This window comes from Podarcis pityusensis (genome assembly GCF_964106645.2).
Source record: "Podarcis pityusensis genome assembly, chromosome: 8".
Lineage (NCBI taxonomy): Eukaryota > Metazoa > Chordata > Lepidosauria > Squamata > Lacertidae > Podarcis > Podarcis pityusensis.
Genome location: NC_138033.1, coordinates 80,620,998 through 80,635,714, shown reverse-complemented (window position 1 = coordinate 80,635,714; position 14,717 = coordinate 80,620,998). Strand labels below are relative to the sequence as shown.

General features: G+C 50.7%; 2 protein-coding genes across 3 annotated transcripts in view; one reads left to right on the top strand and one right to left on the bottom strand.

Moving 5' to 3' along the window:
* Positions 1-4,602: 4,602 nt before the first annotated feature.
* HSPB7 (heat shock protein family B (small) member 7) lies at positions 4,603-9,508 on the bottom strand. Its single transcript, XM_081015683.1, has 3 exons — positions 9,207-9,508; positions 7,236-7,372; positions 4,603-4,962 (listed from the first exon to the last, which is right to left on the bottom strand). Exons 1-3 carry the CDS (start codon positions 9,283-9,285, stop codon positions 4,777-4,779), a joined length of 402 nt encoding a protein of 133 aa, XP_080871809.1. The 5' UTR covers positions 9,286-9,508; the 3' UTR covers positions 4,603-4,776.
* A 294-nt stretch (positions 9,509-9,802) lies between these two features.
* CLCNKB (chloride voltage-gated channel Kb) overlaps positions 9,803-14,717 on the top strand; it is a 34,373-nt gene continuing 29,458 nt past the window's right edge. The window contains exons 1-2 of one of the 2 annotated variants that reach the window (XM_081017379.1): positions 9,803-9,960; positions 10,300-10,468. In XM_081017379.1, coding sequence (XP_080873505.1) covers positions 10,450-10,468 — 19 coding nt within the window. In that variant the 5' untranslated portion in view covers positions 9,803-9,960; positions 10,300-10,449. Of the gene's footprint in view, positions 10,469-14,717 lie in introns of both variants that reach the window. The other variant, XM_081017380.1, reaches the window with a different exon arrangement.

The window sequence follows — 14,717 nt, the reverse complement described above, 5'->3', positions numbered from 1 at the left end:
AAAATGCATCTCTGAGTTATTTGTGGGGCATAGGAATTCGTTCATTTCCCCCCAAAAAATATAGTCCGGCCCCCCACAAGGTCTGAGGGACAGTGGAGCGGCCCCCTGCTGAAAAGGTTTGCTGACCACTGGTTGAGACAATCGTGCCCCGAATGCCCTATCCCGCTTTGTGGAGCCTTTGTGATGGCCAGGGTAGATTCCCTTTCTGGTGCCATTATGGCAGGCTGTTGCCTCTCCTGACAGCCCCCCCCCCACTCCAGAAAGGGAGAGGACACGGTGACCTCTATGCTCCTCTCCCTGTTGCACCAACACAATGCCAGGAGTGCGTGGTGTTACTATAAACAGACCCATCCCAGAGCCAAACACCAGGCGCCGGCGGCTTGTTTTGCAGACAAAACACAGGCCAGCTCTTTCTCACCTGCCCTGTCCACTAGGGAGGCCGGCCAAAGTCTTATGCAAGTGCACTGACCTCCCCACGTCCCATCCCCCCCACAAATCCCACACATTTTGGCCGAGTCAAATGTTCCAGGGGGAACCATCTTTATTTAATGCGGTGCCCTCAGAGCAAGGGGGTATCTCTCTTGGCACCTGCCAGGCAGTTCAAGAGGCATCCTCACAGAATGAAATGGCCGGTGGGCACACTTCCCTTCAAGACATGTGTGACCATCCGCTAGATCAGCCTCCCCAAAATTTCACCCTTCAGGACACTGTTATACACCCAAACATCTGGGTTGGGGATAGATGTTAGATGAGGCAGCCGGCCTCCTGCCACCCCCACCAGCAAATCAAAACAAATCCTTGCAGTTTGAAATTGTGCACTTTAGGATTCCAGCCTGGTATGCTCCCCGCTGTCCCCATTTCTATGGGCGGGGTTCCCCCCCCCATGCAAAAGCATTTTGGTATGGAACTTTGTGACACACTGCAGCTCACAAACAAGGCCTTCCTCGGATCTTGTCCCCAAGAGCGAACAGCGAGTCTCCTTGCAAAATAAACCAGTTGCGAAATAAAACCATCCAACCCACTGAGGTGCCACCAGACCCTTGCCACTGTTTTGACTGGCCCAGACTCACACAACCACCTGCCCTGGAATTTGTTCCCCAAAAGACAAGGGTTTTTTCTCCCTAGATATCCTACCGCCCCCCTCCCCAAAAAACATGTTTTTTTGTAGTGTCCTGCTTGTGAAACACCCTCCCCCCGCCCCGAATATGGCTCCCTCACCTACCCCCCTCCCCTCTTTTCATTGAGCCCCAGCTATGAGACCTGTTTTTTATTTCTAAAGACCTTCAGGGTGCAAGTGACCCTGTTCATAAAGGTTTGCATTGCTAATTGTTTTCGGTTTCAGTTACGGCTGCTTTAAATTATGGCTTTAAATTTGTTTGTGTGCTGTTGGATGCAGTTAGCAGCTCTGAACTCCTCTTACATTCTGTTACCTGTTAAAATACTTTGTGCACCATGTGGGAATCAGGAATGTGGTCTTGCTATTCAAATGCTGACCACGGCCAGTTGAGGCCAGCTACTAATTTATCCCCTTGGCTTCTTTCTTGCTTCCCACATTCTTAGAGTATGCAGTTGGGCTCACTCACTCGAGTCATATTCTGGAGCTAGGATTGCTCTGCTGCCTCCCAGGGCTCCAAATTGCATTGGGCTGGGGTCAGTGTTGACTCTGATCTGAACTTTGTGTGTTCCTCAGCTTGGGGGTTGGGGTTGGGATGCAGTTCCAACAGCCATGAATGGAGCCAGGACAGAATGGGAGTAAACTGTAGCCATGTTGGGCCATTGGGCAGAAGTCGCCTGGTGCCATTCGCACCAAGGGGGATCCTTCTGTCTGTCTTCTGCCCAAAGGGCAAGGTGGCTCCGAATGGGATGTGGTTACTGCCCACGCCATCGCTGCCCGAGGACAAGCCAGGCGCAGGCAGGCAGCTGACCCTCCCAGCTAGTAGTGCCTGTCTTTTGTCAGGGCAGCTATTTCCAGAGAGTGACTCACTCCTTCCGCCCCTCTCGCTTCTCAGGCCGTTGGCCCTCGGCCTACATGGGACAGAGCATCAAGGACATCTCCACCTCCCCCCCGGGTCCACAAACCGAGAAAGACGTTTGCTCCCAGATCCATCATTCCCCAGCAACTCTGATTTCTACAATTCCGCTTTTTTATTCTTCTGCGTATGAGAAGCTCCCATTTATGGGATGGTCCTGGGCTGGCGAGGGATTTTGTAAGCCATCGGTATCACCTAAGCCATGGGTAGGCAAACTAAGGCCCAGGGGTTGGATCCAGCCCAATCGCCTTCTAAATCCGGCCCGCAGATCAGCTTGTTTTTACATGAGTAGAATGTGTCCTTTTATTTAAAATGCATCTCTGGGTTATTTGTGGGGCCTGCCTGGTGTTTTTACATGAGTAGAATGTGTGCTTTTATTTCAAATGCACCTCTGGGTTATTTGTGGGGCATAGGAATTCGTTCATTTTGCCCCCCAAAATATAGTCTGGCCCCCCCCAAGGTCTGAGAGACAGTGGACCGGCCCCCTGCTGAAAAAGTTTACTGACCCCTGACCTAAGCGGTCAGGAAAAAAGCAAGATGCACTGGCTTAATTGAAAGTAAGTTCCACTGTGTTCCATAGGGTAACAGGGTCTAGGATTGCAGCTTTTATTTTCCTTCCCCCCCCCCCCCAAATATGCCCCAGAACAACCCTGCCACGGGAAACGAGGCTTGCGTGTTGATGACTGGGGTGGTGAAGTTTCTGCAATAGGGGAGAATCCTGCCCCCCATCCCATCCGCTTTAAATGGTGTGGCTGTGGCCCTGGCCTCCCTCACCCCACTGCCTCTTATTATTGAGGAATCAAAAAAGGATTTCCCCATTTGGTCCTTTTTAACAGCTTCTGCTTGATTGTTGAGATCGTACAACCATTTCAATTGGAAAACTATTTAATAGAGATTATTTTTTATTAAAACCTTTGAATGTGTTTTAAATGTGTTATAGGAATTCTAAGGTCTCATATATATAAACCATATGTTCATAAAGTATATAAACCACGTGTCTGAAATAGTACAGGAGAGCAATCCTGATACCATTTTGACTCTCTCAAATTGACCTCAGATATTCTCCCCATTGTCTCTTTGCTCACAACTCCTGTCTTTAGGGCGTATTTGTGTATAGAATCATAGAATCATAGAATCATAGAGTTGGAAGAGACCACAAGGGCCATCGAGTCCAACCCCCTGCCAAGCAGGAAACACCATCAGAGCACTCCTGACATATGGTTGTCAAGCCTCTGCTTAAAGACCGCCAAAGAAGGAGACTCCACCACACTCCTTGGCAGCAAATTCCACTGTCGAACAGCTCTTACTGTCAGGAAGTTCTTCCTAATGTTTAGGTGGAATCTTCTTTCTTGTATGAATAGGGTGAGCCTGTGACCTGGATTCAGGAACTAAGTATTTAGCATCTCAAAAAGAATAGCCAGGATACCCAGGTCAAGCAATCAGTAACCATTATCAGGTATCTTGACAGATAGGTTTTCTGCTGTTGACCGCCCCCTGTGTTGTATTTCTGCTGGGGACCACCTCTTTCTGTGATGTATGTATGATGTTGAGCGACAGGGGAGGCAATTTCAAAAGTCTATATAAGACCTTGCACACCACTGTCCTGGGTGCCTCTCTCCCTGCATGGGAGGAGTGAGGACTCTGTTGCAACAGTTTAATAAAGATAAGGCTTACTAGCTAAAATAATAATAATAATAAGCACCCCCTTTGCTTGGGATTTCCCAGCAACTGGACCTCGAAGGCATGATGCTTGAAGGCAGAACATTGATATGATGCCTCGGAGTTGCTAGAACAGAGGAAGCTGCTTTGTCCTTTGCCATGCATGGGGTCCCCCTAGCCAACAATGGACTTTAATAATCTTGCATAATATGACATCCAATGCATGGCCAAAGTTTGGTATCCCGCCCCCATGGAACTTCTCAATTCTGGGTTTTCTTATTTTGTACCTGCTCGGTGCCCTGTGCAGTGGAACTGCCTGCACTGCCCTGAATCCTTCGCTGATCTAGCTCAGCGGTGTCTGCACTGACTGGCAGCGGGACTCTCTCCCAGCCTTGCCTGGAGATGCTGCCAGGGACTGAAACTGGGGCCTTCTGCATGCCCAGCAGGTGTCCTGCCGTTGAGCTACTACAGCCCTTTCCCTCCACGGATTTTCTAACCCCCTTTTAAAGCCATCCACGTTGGTGACCGTCGCTACATCCTGTGGCGGTGAGTTCCACCGTTCAATCCTGCTTTCTCTTATCTGTCCTGAATCTCCCAACTTTCAGCTTCACTGGATGACCACGAGTTCTAGCGTTATGAGAGAGGGAGGAAAAACTACTCCCTATCAAGCTTTCCCCATGCCATGCATAATTTTGTAGACTTTTAGCATTTCCCTTTTTCACTCACCTTTTCCTTAAACTATAAAACCCCCGAATGCTACAGCAATATCCTCTTTGAGGCAAAGCAACCGGAACTGTACCCCAGGATTCCCACACATGCAGAGACGAACGTGATGACTCTCCTTCCCTTTGGGAAAAAAATTCTCTGAAAAGAAACAGTCGCCCACAAGAGAAAAAGCAGATGTCACACCAGCTACCGGTATCCCCAATAATTTATAACAAACCAAAGGCAATCTATTATATACAAAGGAGAATGGCCAAAGGGGGGGAGTGGTGAGCCCAACCCCTTCGCTCACCTTCCGAAACCAACCAACACCCCCCCTCACCCCCAGGCCGTCCCCCAGTTGCTATGGGGCGATGGGGGATGCTCAGATTTTGATTTCAGTCCGGAAGGTCTGTTGGACGTGCTCGATGTGCTTGCCGGGGCGCTTTTGAGCCTTGATGGTCAGGGAGCCGTCCCCGCCCAGGGCAGAGGTGACCGAGGTGGGGTCCACATCCTCAGGCAGCTGGCATTTGTGGGTGAAGGTATTCATGATGGTCCCGTCCGCTGCCAGCTGAGCAGGGCAAAGAGAGAGGAGTCAGCGGGGGCCTGGGCTGGGGATGTTTAGTCTGCCTCCCTTTTCCCTCTGAGGATGGGTCAGCCTTTAGCACAGCAGGCCCTGCGGAACTCCCTGCCACAGGAATCGTCACTGCTGTCTTTTAGATGTCTCCCCAAAAAAGTGTTACTGCTCAGGCAGGACTTTGTCACTGTGATTTCTACCAACCAGTATTTATTGATGCTTTCATTTATTTTATTGTGATTTTTTTGGTGGTGTATACCACCTTCCTGCATTTCTATGGAATCATAGACTTGGAAGGGACCCAAGGGTCATCTAGTCCAACCCCCTGCAATGCAGGAATCTCGGCTAAAGCATCCATGAGCTGCCTATAAATAGTTCAATCCATCTGCCTATAAATAGTTCAGTCAATAAGTCAATCAGTTTAGGGCCGTGACCACAGTGGTGTATAGGGGAGGACAAGGAGTCTCCCCAGTGGGGGGTGGGGGGTGGGCTCCAGAGCATGGGCAGAGGGCAGGGGATGCAGCCTCCGTGCAGAAGCTCAGTCAATCTGGACCTGGAAGGGGGACACTGGGTGGTATGCATTGCTAGCCTTACTCAGAGTAAGCCCATTGACATTAAGGGATGTGACTGACTGAACTCCAGGAGTTTCATTGCCCAACTCCCCCCCCCCCCAAGAATCCTGGGAACTGTAGTTTGTTAAGGGTGATCTGTATTGGGTGAACTACAGTTCTCGGGATTCTTTGCAGGAAAGTCATGTGTTTTAAAATGCATGACGTATACGCAGCCTGGCTGGAATCTGTCCACTTTTCAGCTCTTGCTATGCTGTGATCCTTGTGGTATGTGGGGTGGGTGTCCCTGATAGAAACCACACCTCCCTGCCTCAGTTGCCCGGTCTGTACAATGGGGCCAACTCATCCTGCTTCCACAGCCTCACTTCCCAACGCCAAGCTCTCCAAGTTGCCCCTTCTCCCGTCAGCCCCCCTTGGGACCGCAAACCAGAACAGGTGCACCCATTTCCTGGCCCGCAAAGCTCATGTCTTCCTCCCAAAATCCCTCCAGGATTTTCAAGGCAGCCAGAGAGCCAGGAAGATGGTTCAGTGCTTCTGTCACCATGCCTACTGTCTGGAACATTGCGTTCCCGCCCCGGAGGAGTGGCAGGAGGAGAGAGCACTGTGTCCCCAGCAAAGGCAGAGAGGATTTGTCACTGGGGAAGGATGCCAGGCAGACAGGGAGAGAAAGTCCAGGAGGAGCCCCCCCCCCCACTCCCTGGCAGAATCCTGGGTGCCCTTTCTTATGCCACCAACATCCAGCACCTCTGCAAAAAGGGCACTGCTTAACCCCATCTCATTTCAGGCTGAAAGCACTTTTCAAGCACTTTCCCAAGAATTATGTGAACCATAGTTTGTCCCTCAGGTTTCCGATTGGCCACTGTGAGAGCAGTTTGCTGAATGTATCCTGCAGTACCCTCTTAATTCCCAACTACAGTTCCCTTAATCCTTTGGGGGAAGCTATGCTCTTTAAAAAAGGGAAGCGGGTGGCGCTGTGGGTTAAACCACAGAGCCGAGGCTGCCCCTACCAAAGCCAGGCACCCTGGGGCTAATAAACAGAGCAGCCCAGAAGTTCAGTTTAAATAAAAGGGCTGAGATTGGGACGCGGGTGGTGCTGTGGGTTAAACCACAGAGCCTAGGACTTGCCGATCAGAAGGTCGGCGGTTCGAATCCCCGCGACGGGGTGAGCTCCCGTTGCTCGGTCCCTGCTCCTGCCAACCTAGCAGTTCGAAAGCACCTCAAAGTGCAAGTAGATAAATAGGTACCGCTCCGGCGGGAAGGTAAACGGCGTTTCCGTGCGCTGCTCTGGTTTGCCAGAAGCAGCTTAGTCATGCTGGCCACATGACCCGGAAGCTGTACACCGGCTCCCTTGGCCAATAAAGTGAGATGAGCCCAGAGTCGCCCACGACTGGACCTAATGGTCAGGGGTCCCTTTACCTTTACCTATGCGCGTTAAAGTTACTGTGTTTTCCCCAGCCCCAAACTCAGAGATTCTTTGGGAATAGATTTTGCCCTAAGAAGGCAGAACGGTTGGTCTGGAGGAGAGCTGGGCACCCCTGTGGTCCACCCTTCCTTCCCCAGATCCTTTGGACTACAGGTCCCATCAGCCCCAGCACCACACCTCTGTGGCTCATGGAAGTTGTAGTCCAGAGCTCCCTTAAAAGCTATTTCCCGCTGGATCTAAGAGGAGGAGGGGGAGGACTCGGAGGGGCCTCTCACCTTCTCTGCGTGGACTTCAATCTGGTTTTTCGACGTGGTGATGATGATGTCTTCAGGGGAGAAGTCGCTGACGTCCACTGCAAACTGGTACGTGTCCCCTAAGGTCTTGATGTTCCCCATCCCTCCAGCACGGCCCGCTGTGAAAAAGAGGGACAAGGTCGACGTGAACCCCAGATCCCTCGACACAAGGATCTGTTCTCTGGGCCACGGAAGGGTTCAGAGCATTGGCCCCAAACTGGAAGCAAGAAGAATTACCGATGAAAGAAGAATGGAGGTTGAAATTGATGGACTATGCAAAATTAGATAAACTAACAGGAAGGATTCGAAACCTTCGGGACCAGAGATTCTCAGAAGACTGGAGTAAATTTACGGATTATTTGAAAAGTAATTGTGATGAACAGATTACGCTAGTAGGTTTGCAAGAAGTTTTGTACGGCGAATTATTTGAAATATTGCAAAAAAGATAATGAGGAGAATTATTAGTTAAAGATAATTAAAGGTAATATGAAATTAAGAAATGCATAATAAGTGATAAGAACGGAAAAACATCAGAGGTGTTGACGGAAGTCCAAAAAATAATAATTGTGTAAGATGTGAAGTTCTGTTGTATGTGTCCTAATTAATATGTTAAAAACTAATAAAAATGTATATATATATATATATATGAAAGGGTTCAGGGCATCTGTCTGCTGGGGGCAGGATACTGGAGAAAGTGGACAGAGAGACAGGTGTCCTCCCTCCCTCTCTGAATACTGGAGCTGGAAGTGAGAGAGCCGGTTTAGAGGATTCAGGACAGCGTAAAGGAAACCCAGTGACAACAGTTAAACTGTGGAACTCCCTCCCGCAGGAAGCAGCAATGCCGAACAATTTGGATGGCTTTAAAAGAGAATTGGACAAATTCTGGAGGACAACAAAGTGAATCCTGTTTACCGTCCACATTGGCAATGTTCTACACTCACAGAGGTCTAGTTGCTCTGGTTTCCCATGGGGTGGGGGCTTCTGGTCAGCCACTGTGAGAACAGGAGGCTGGGATACATTGGTGGGGTCCCTTTGGCCTGATTCACTACACTACGCTGACCAGGTCTAGAGTGCCAGATACTATCACACCTCTTTGGGCCACAGAAAAGAGCCCCAGAGTGGAGCATCAGTAAGAAAATCAGCAGATGTCTGCCCCAGCTGCCCTCCCTCCCCCATCATTGTTTCAGGCCTGTTCCCGTCTGAATAAGGGAAGGGCAGTGGTTGCTCAGTGGTTAGAGCATATGCTTTGCCTGCAGAACGCCCCAGGTTCAGTTTCCCACGACGGCATCTCCAAGCAGGGCTGGGAAGGAGTCGAGACTGAGCAGGATAGAACAGTGGCTGGACTCAGCTGAATGCAGCTTCCTGTGGTCCCAGGTCCAATCTACAGCCAAATGACCTCTGCCTGAGACCTTGGGCAGCGCCTCAGAGGTGGAGGAAGGAGGAAGCAGTAGTCTGAGAGACTTCACAAGGTAGCTACTTCTGTCCTGGGGAGCCACGTCCAACCTGAAGGTCCAATTGGGTTAAGGATGGAACGATCTGCATCTTTGGATTCTTCCAGTTTATCATTTACCCCTTTGGAAGTTCAGTGCTCCACATTAGTTTGCAGATTCTTTTTATAAATAAAGTCACTGTAGAAAATCGCCAGCATTTTAGTGCTGAATCTCCTAATATATTTTTGGTTGGCTCTGTTGCGGTTCAAGGCGTGAGAATGTGGGAGCAAATTTGCCTTAGAAACCACATCCACCTTCAGATCACCTTTACACCACTTTTAACAGTCTTGGCTCCCCTCCCAAAGAATCCCAGGAAACGTAGCTTACCCACCACAGCGCTGCCCTCAACAAACTACAGTTCCCAGGCTGCTTTGAGGGAAGCCATGCACTTTAAATGTCTGGTGTGGACAGGATCACACCCAGGCACACAAACACACACGCCCCGTTCCCACAGCCGCCTTGCCTGAGAAGCCCAGGGGCTCGCTGCGTGGCCTCAGGAAGCCCCCAAAATTGTCGCCGAATATCCCGTGCGCCTTCTCCATGGCGGCGAGCCTTGCTTGAGGAAAGAGCTGTACCCCCAACAGTGGCTTCGACCTCTCCGAAGGGGCTTATCCGGGAGAAAGAAAAGGAGGCGCCCTAATTCAAGCTGCCCAAGGAGTCTGGAGGCACCCAAGTTGGGTGGGCGAGGAGAGAGCAATTCCCTTCCCTGTTCAGCCCTTTCTGCTCTGCTCCGAGTCACTCTTGGGTGCTCGTGAGGTATTCAACCACAGCTGCAGCGCATATAAAGGCGCTCCGAGCCTCTGGGCCGACTTCCAGGCCTCTTGTCAAAGTCTCTAAATTTAGGCACTCTAGCATCATCACTCCCTCCGACCCTCCCGCTGGAAAGTTTCCCCGGTGGATTGGGGGGGTGGGGAACGACACGGGCTCCAAACAAACAAGGTGGGGGAGCGTCATGACTAGCATTCCTGCCGGCCTGGATAATAACAGCTCCCCCCAGCGTTCCAAAAAAAGTCGCATGAGTGGGCATGTGAGCCTGGCAAGGGATTGGGGTGGGGCGGGGAGGGTGAGTTTGTGTGACAGGAGGCAACAAGAGCAGATCCTAAAAGGACGATTCTCTGAGCTGGAGCAGAGAGAACCACTGGGATATGGGCTGGCAGATCAAGACCTTGGGGACAGGACGTCCGGAGAGCCCCACAGACGCCCGACCACAAAATCATGTAATTGTAGAGATAAAAGGGAACCCACAAGGGTCATCTAGTCCAACTCCCTGCAGTGCAGGAATCTCAGCTAAAGAATCCCTGACAGACGGTCACCCAACCTCTGCCTTAAAATTTCCAAGGAAGGAGAGTCCACCACCTCCCAAGGGTGTCGAACAGCTCTTGCTGTCAGAAATGTCTTCCTTATGTTTAGTCGGAATCTCCTTTATCATCTTGGTCACCCTCCTCTGCACACCTTTTAGTTTGTCAATATCCTTCTTAAATAGTGGTCTCCAGAAATGGGCACAGTAGATCTGGGTCTGGCCCACTGAAATCGACCAATTCCTTGTCATATCCTAGCTCGGTCACGGGAGTCACTGACGGGAGTGTCGCTGGTCATTCCCGGAGTTGGCAAGGCTCACTTGACGATTATGAGAAACATCAGCCCGGCTGATGGAACTCTCCGCCACTGGAGAGTCAGCAGGAGGTGCCTTCTGTGCCAGCGTTTAAATGCCTCCTATTCCGTCAGGTAAGAAGACATCCTCCCAAAATGGTTCGTTGATGTCCTTTTTTAAACTTTTTAATATGGTTTATATTTTTACTGCTGTAAACTGCTTTGATAGATAGATAGATAGATAGATAGATAGATATTTACGATACAGCAATATACAAACATTTTAACAAATAAATAAAGGACCACCGCCAAGTCCAGCATCCTGCCTTGACATTGGCCAACCAGATGCCTCTTCCTAAACAAGGCCCTGAGCACAAAAATTCTCCCTTTCTGCTGTTCCCTGCAACGGGATTCATAAACATTTACTGGCTCCAGTTAAGGCATAGCCATTGCAACTAGCAGCCCTTTTCCTCCTCTAAGCCACTTTAAAAGCCATGTAAATTTTGTGCCTGCTGCTTTTGCTTGACTCGGTGGAAGCACAAAGATGAAAAATGTATAATATTATATATACCATAGTCAGGGCTGTCTTAAGCATATGCAGCACTGGGGTGCAAAGATCCGCCCAGTGCCCCCCCCCCCCCGTTGCCTAGTCCCAGGCGTACAGGAGGACGGAGTCGGTTGACCTCAGTGTCTTGCTGGCTCGGTCGCCCCTGAACTTGTGGTGCAGAGCCACCCACAGCCGAAGAGCCCGCTGACCGATGGGCCAGCTCTTCCCCGGACTCAACTCTCAGGCCCCGGACTCTCAGCCTGGTGCCCCTGAGAGCCCAGCATCCAGGTGCCCCACACCCCTAGCGCCTATGGGTAAGATGGCCCTGACCATCGTTCCGTAAGGGGGGTAAAAAAAGCTGAAGGACCCCTGACAGTTAAGTCCAGTCGTGGACGACTCTGGGGTTGCGGCGCTCATCTTGCTTTATTGGCCGAGGGAGCCGGCGTACAGCTTCCAGGTCATGTGGCCAGCATGACGAAGCCGCTTCTGGCAAAACCAGAGCAGCGCACGGAAACGCCGTTTACCTTCCCGCCAGAGCTGTATCCATTTATCTACTTGCACTTTGACGTGCTTTCGAACTGCTAGGTTGGCAGGAGCAGGGACCGAGCAACGGGAGCTCACCCCGTGGCGGGGATTCGAACCGCCGACCTTCTGATCAGCAAGCCCAAGAGGCTCAGTGGTTTAGACCACAGCACCACCCACATCCCTCAGTAAGGGGGGAGGGACAGCTAAATCAAGCATGACCCCCTTCAAACAACCCCAAAGGAAACCTGTTTGATTTGCATCTTGCGTTCTGAAAGAAGCTATTCCCAAACAGTTGCGAGGCTGAGGCTGGAATCCGACAGGGGAAGCAGCGATGCCCAAAGCCTCACCTGTACAAATCCTGCCTGCCTTGCAGCCCTGGGGGGCGGGGATGAAAGGGGACGCCGTGAGCATTGGGGGAGGCAGTGCCAGACCCCCCCCCCTTGCATCCTTCGCCCATTTAAGGTTCCCTTTCCTAGCTCGCTCCGAGGGATCCCGGGCCAAGCCCACCCCGGGGCGCTTGCGCGCACCCGGCCGCCCGGAATGTGCCTCGGTTGCGCGCTGGGAGGGGTGGCAGGCGGGAGGCATTTCACAGGCGGCTCGGAGAAGGAGGAGAGGGGGCTGGATCAGAGCTAAATCCGGCTTGCTTGGTCACCGTCCCGCCTCAAGCCTGAGTCACCCTTCGCTCGCGCTCTCTTGCCAGGGACGCCTGCCAATGTCACGCCGATCGCCCTCCGCTGCTTCCCGCAGGAGACCCGCTGGGGAACGCTCGCCCTTAAGCCAGGAGTCCGGCAGGCTCCTCCTCCTTCGGGGGGCGCGGAGGCACCGAAATCATTCACGCGTTACCTACTGGGGGCACATTTGGGTGCGGAGGCAAACTGGCCCTGCCTGCCCCCCAGGGATGCCAACTTGAATAAAACCAGTGGCGTAGCGTGGGTTGTCAGCACCCGGGGCAAGTAATTTGCGCCCCCTAATCCGTGGATTTGCGCACCCTAACCCTAACCCCCAGATGTTGCGCCCGGTGCAGCCGGCCCGTCCTGCACCCCCCACGCTACACCACTGAATAAAACATTGGGGGAGGGCAGGTAAGTCCCGCCCCACATAATCTTTTATATATATATATATATACATATATATATATATAATTTTTATTAAATGATTTTATGTTACAAAAAGCATTACAACCATACTACCACAAAATATTATTGAGAAATAAAAATGACATGCATCAATATTTTGTTTGTTATTTGCCGTCTTATTTCCTCCCACACATTTCATACAAAACACCCACCCGCACACACACGAGAAATAATAATAATGCTAATAATGAAAATAAATATTTCCCCCCTTTTATCTTACAAAATCTTTTCTTCAGTTTTGACTTCCTGTCAAGTCCCTTCGCATACGTTTTACCTTACAATTGAATGTACGCAAAACAATAAACCCCGCATAATCGATCACACATGCACACCATTTGAATGGCAATACACATCAACTTGGGGGGGGCAGTCCCCTCAAAAAAATTATTGGGGGGGGTGATGGTACCTTGGCCCCAGGAGTTGGCTCCTACGCTGCCCCCCTGTATTTTGTTTCATAAAACGTATATACTCTGATTTGCAAAAATAAAAGCAAATTATCAGCAGCTATTTAAAACGTCGGAAAAATTTAAACCAACCGATTAAAACCATGTCAACAGTCTGGGTATCTGTTGAAACAAAAATGGTGTTGTTTTTTTAAAGCGGGCACCAAAAAGAACACCTTGAAGGCACCTGACATCAATAGGCAGGGAGTTCCAAAGTGTGGACGCTGCTGCCACACTTAAAGATGGAACACCCTGGGGTCAGCCATCTGACACAGTTCTCCCCAATGCTTGAGAAAAGATGGGGCTCACATTTCCCAGTAAAAGGGGTGTTTTTTTCTGCCTGCGGCCTCTCTCTCTCCCTACCCCATTTCCAGGAGACTCGGGGGGGGGGGGCTGCTCTCTTGCACTCAGGTCCTGCTTGCAGACTGCCCTTGGGGGGCATCTGGTTGGCCACGGGGACTGAAAACAACAGGCTGAACTACAAGGGCCCTGGGCCTGATCCAGCTGCCTCTCCTGATGTTCTTATGTCTCTGGGCAGAGCAGAGGGAGCTTGCCTCTCTGCCAGGTACACAATGGGGACCATTCAGCTCAGTAACCCAGCACGGCCTTTAACAAGGAGGCACTGAGTGATGGGGGCATTTTCCATCCTGCAACAAGTGGTTCAGGGGTATGTCGTCTCTGCCCCCTCACCCATTATTGAGGGGAAGTGCGTGGAACAGGTCTCGGGGCTTCAATTTCTGGGAATGGAGTTGAGAGATGACCTAACCTGGGGAGAAAACAGCAAAGACCTGATGAAGAGAGCACAGCAGAGGTTATATTTTGTGAGAATCCTCCGGAAAAACAATCTCTCAAAGGACCTGTTGGTGGCATTTTACCATTGTACTGTGGAGAGTGTATTATGGTCTGTGTGTGTGGTTTGGGAGCTGCACAGTCAGGGGAAAAACAATGCTGTCCAGGGTTGTAAAGACTGCGGAGAGAATAAATGGGCGCACTCTTCCCACCTTGGATCAAATCTATGCTTCCAGGTTCTATAAGAAAGCTGCAGAGATAGCGCAGGATAGTGCGCACCGCGGAAATGATCTCTTTCAGCTTCTGCCTTCTGGAAGAAGGTACAGGGTTATAAAGACTAGGACTAGCCGCCTGAGAAACAGTTTCTATCCAAATGCGATTTTGGTTTTAAACGCATTGTAAGGAGTCTCTATGGGAGTGTATAGTATTTTAAAAATGGGATATCAGAGTTTTTAGGGGGCTAACCAGGCTGGGATAGCTGGGATAGCAGGCTTGTTGGTTTTTGAATGTCTGGTGTAGATTCCCCCCCCCCCCCAATTTCGTTGTTCTGTGTGGGACAATGACAATAAAGATTATCTTATCGTATCATTCAAACATACTCCCAGTGCCACCCCCAGTTACAGAGCTGGTGATGAGGGGGCATTTTTTCAAGGACACAAGTATTGTCCCATCCGGAGCTGGCAAAAGCAAGTCCCATCTAGTCCAGCACCTCTCTCTGTCCTCACAGTGGCCAGTCAGATGCCCCAAAGGGAATAATCGAATCATAAGAGTTGTAGAGCTGGAAGGGAACCCAAGGGTCATCTAGTCCAGCCCCACAAGCAGGACCTGAGCAGAGCAGCAGCAGCACTCTTCCCTTTGCGCTGCCCACCAACTGACTTTCAAGGGTATCCTGTCTCCAACAGTGGAGAGCATAGCCATTGCGACTTGCAGCCATGAATTTGTCT

Excerpts from the sequence above, each read along its gene's own strand:
- HSPB7 (XM_081015683.1), bottom strand. The coding sequence starts at position 9,285 with ATGGAGAAGGCGCACGGGATATTCGGCGACAATTTTGGGGGCTTCCTG. Across the intron at positions 7,373-9,206 it reads CGAGCCCCTGGGCTTCTCAG|CGGGCCGTGCTGGAGGGATG; the intron begins GCAAGGCGGCTG and ends TCTTTTTCACAG. Across the intron at positions 4,963-7,235 it reads TTGAAGTCCACGCAGAGAAG|CTGGCAGCGGACGGGACCAT; the intron begins GTGAGAGGCCCC and ends TGCCCTGCTCAG.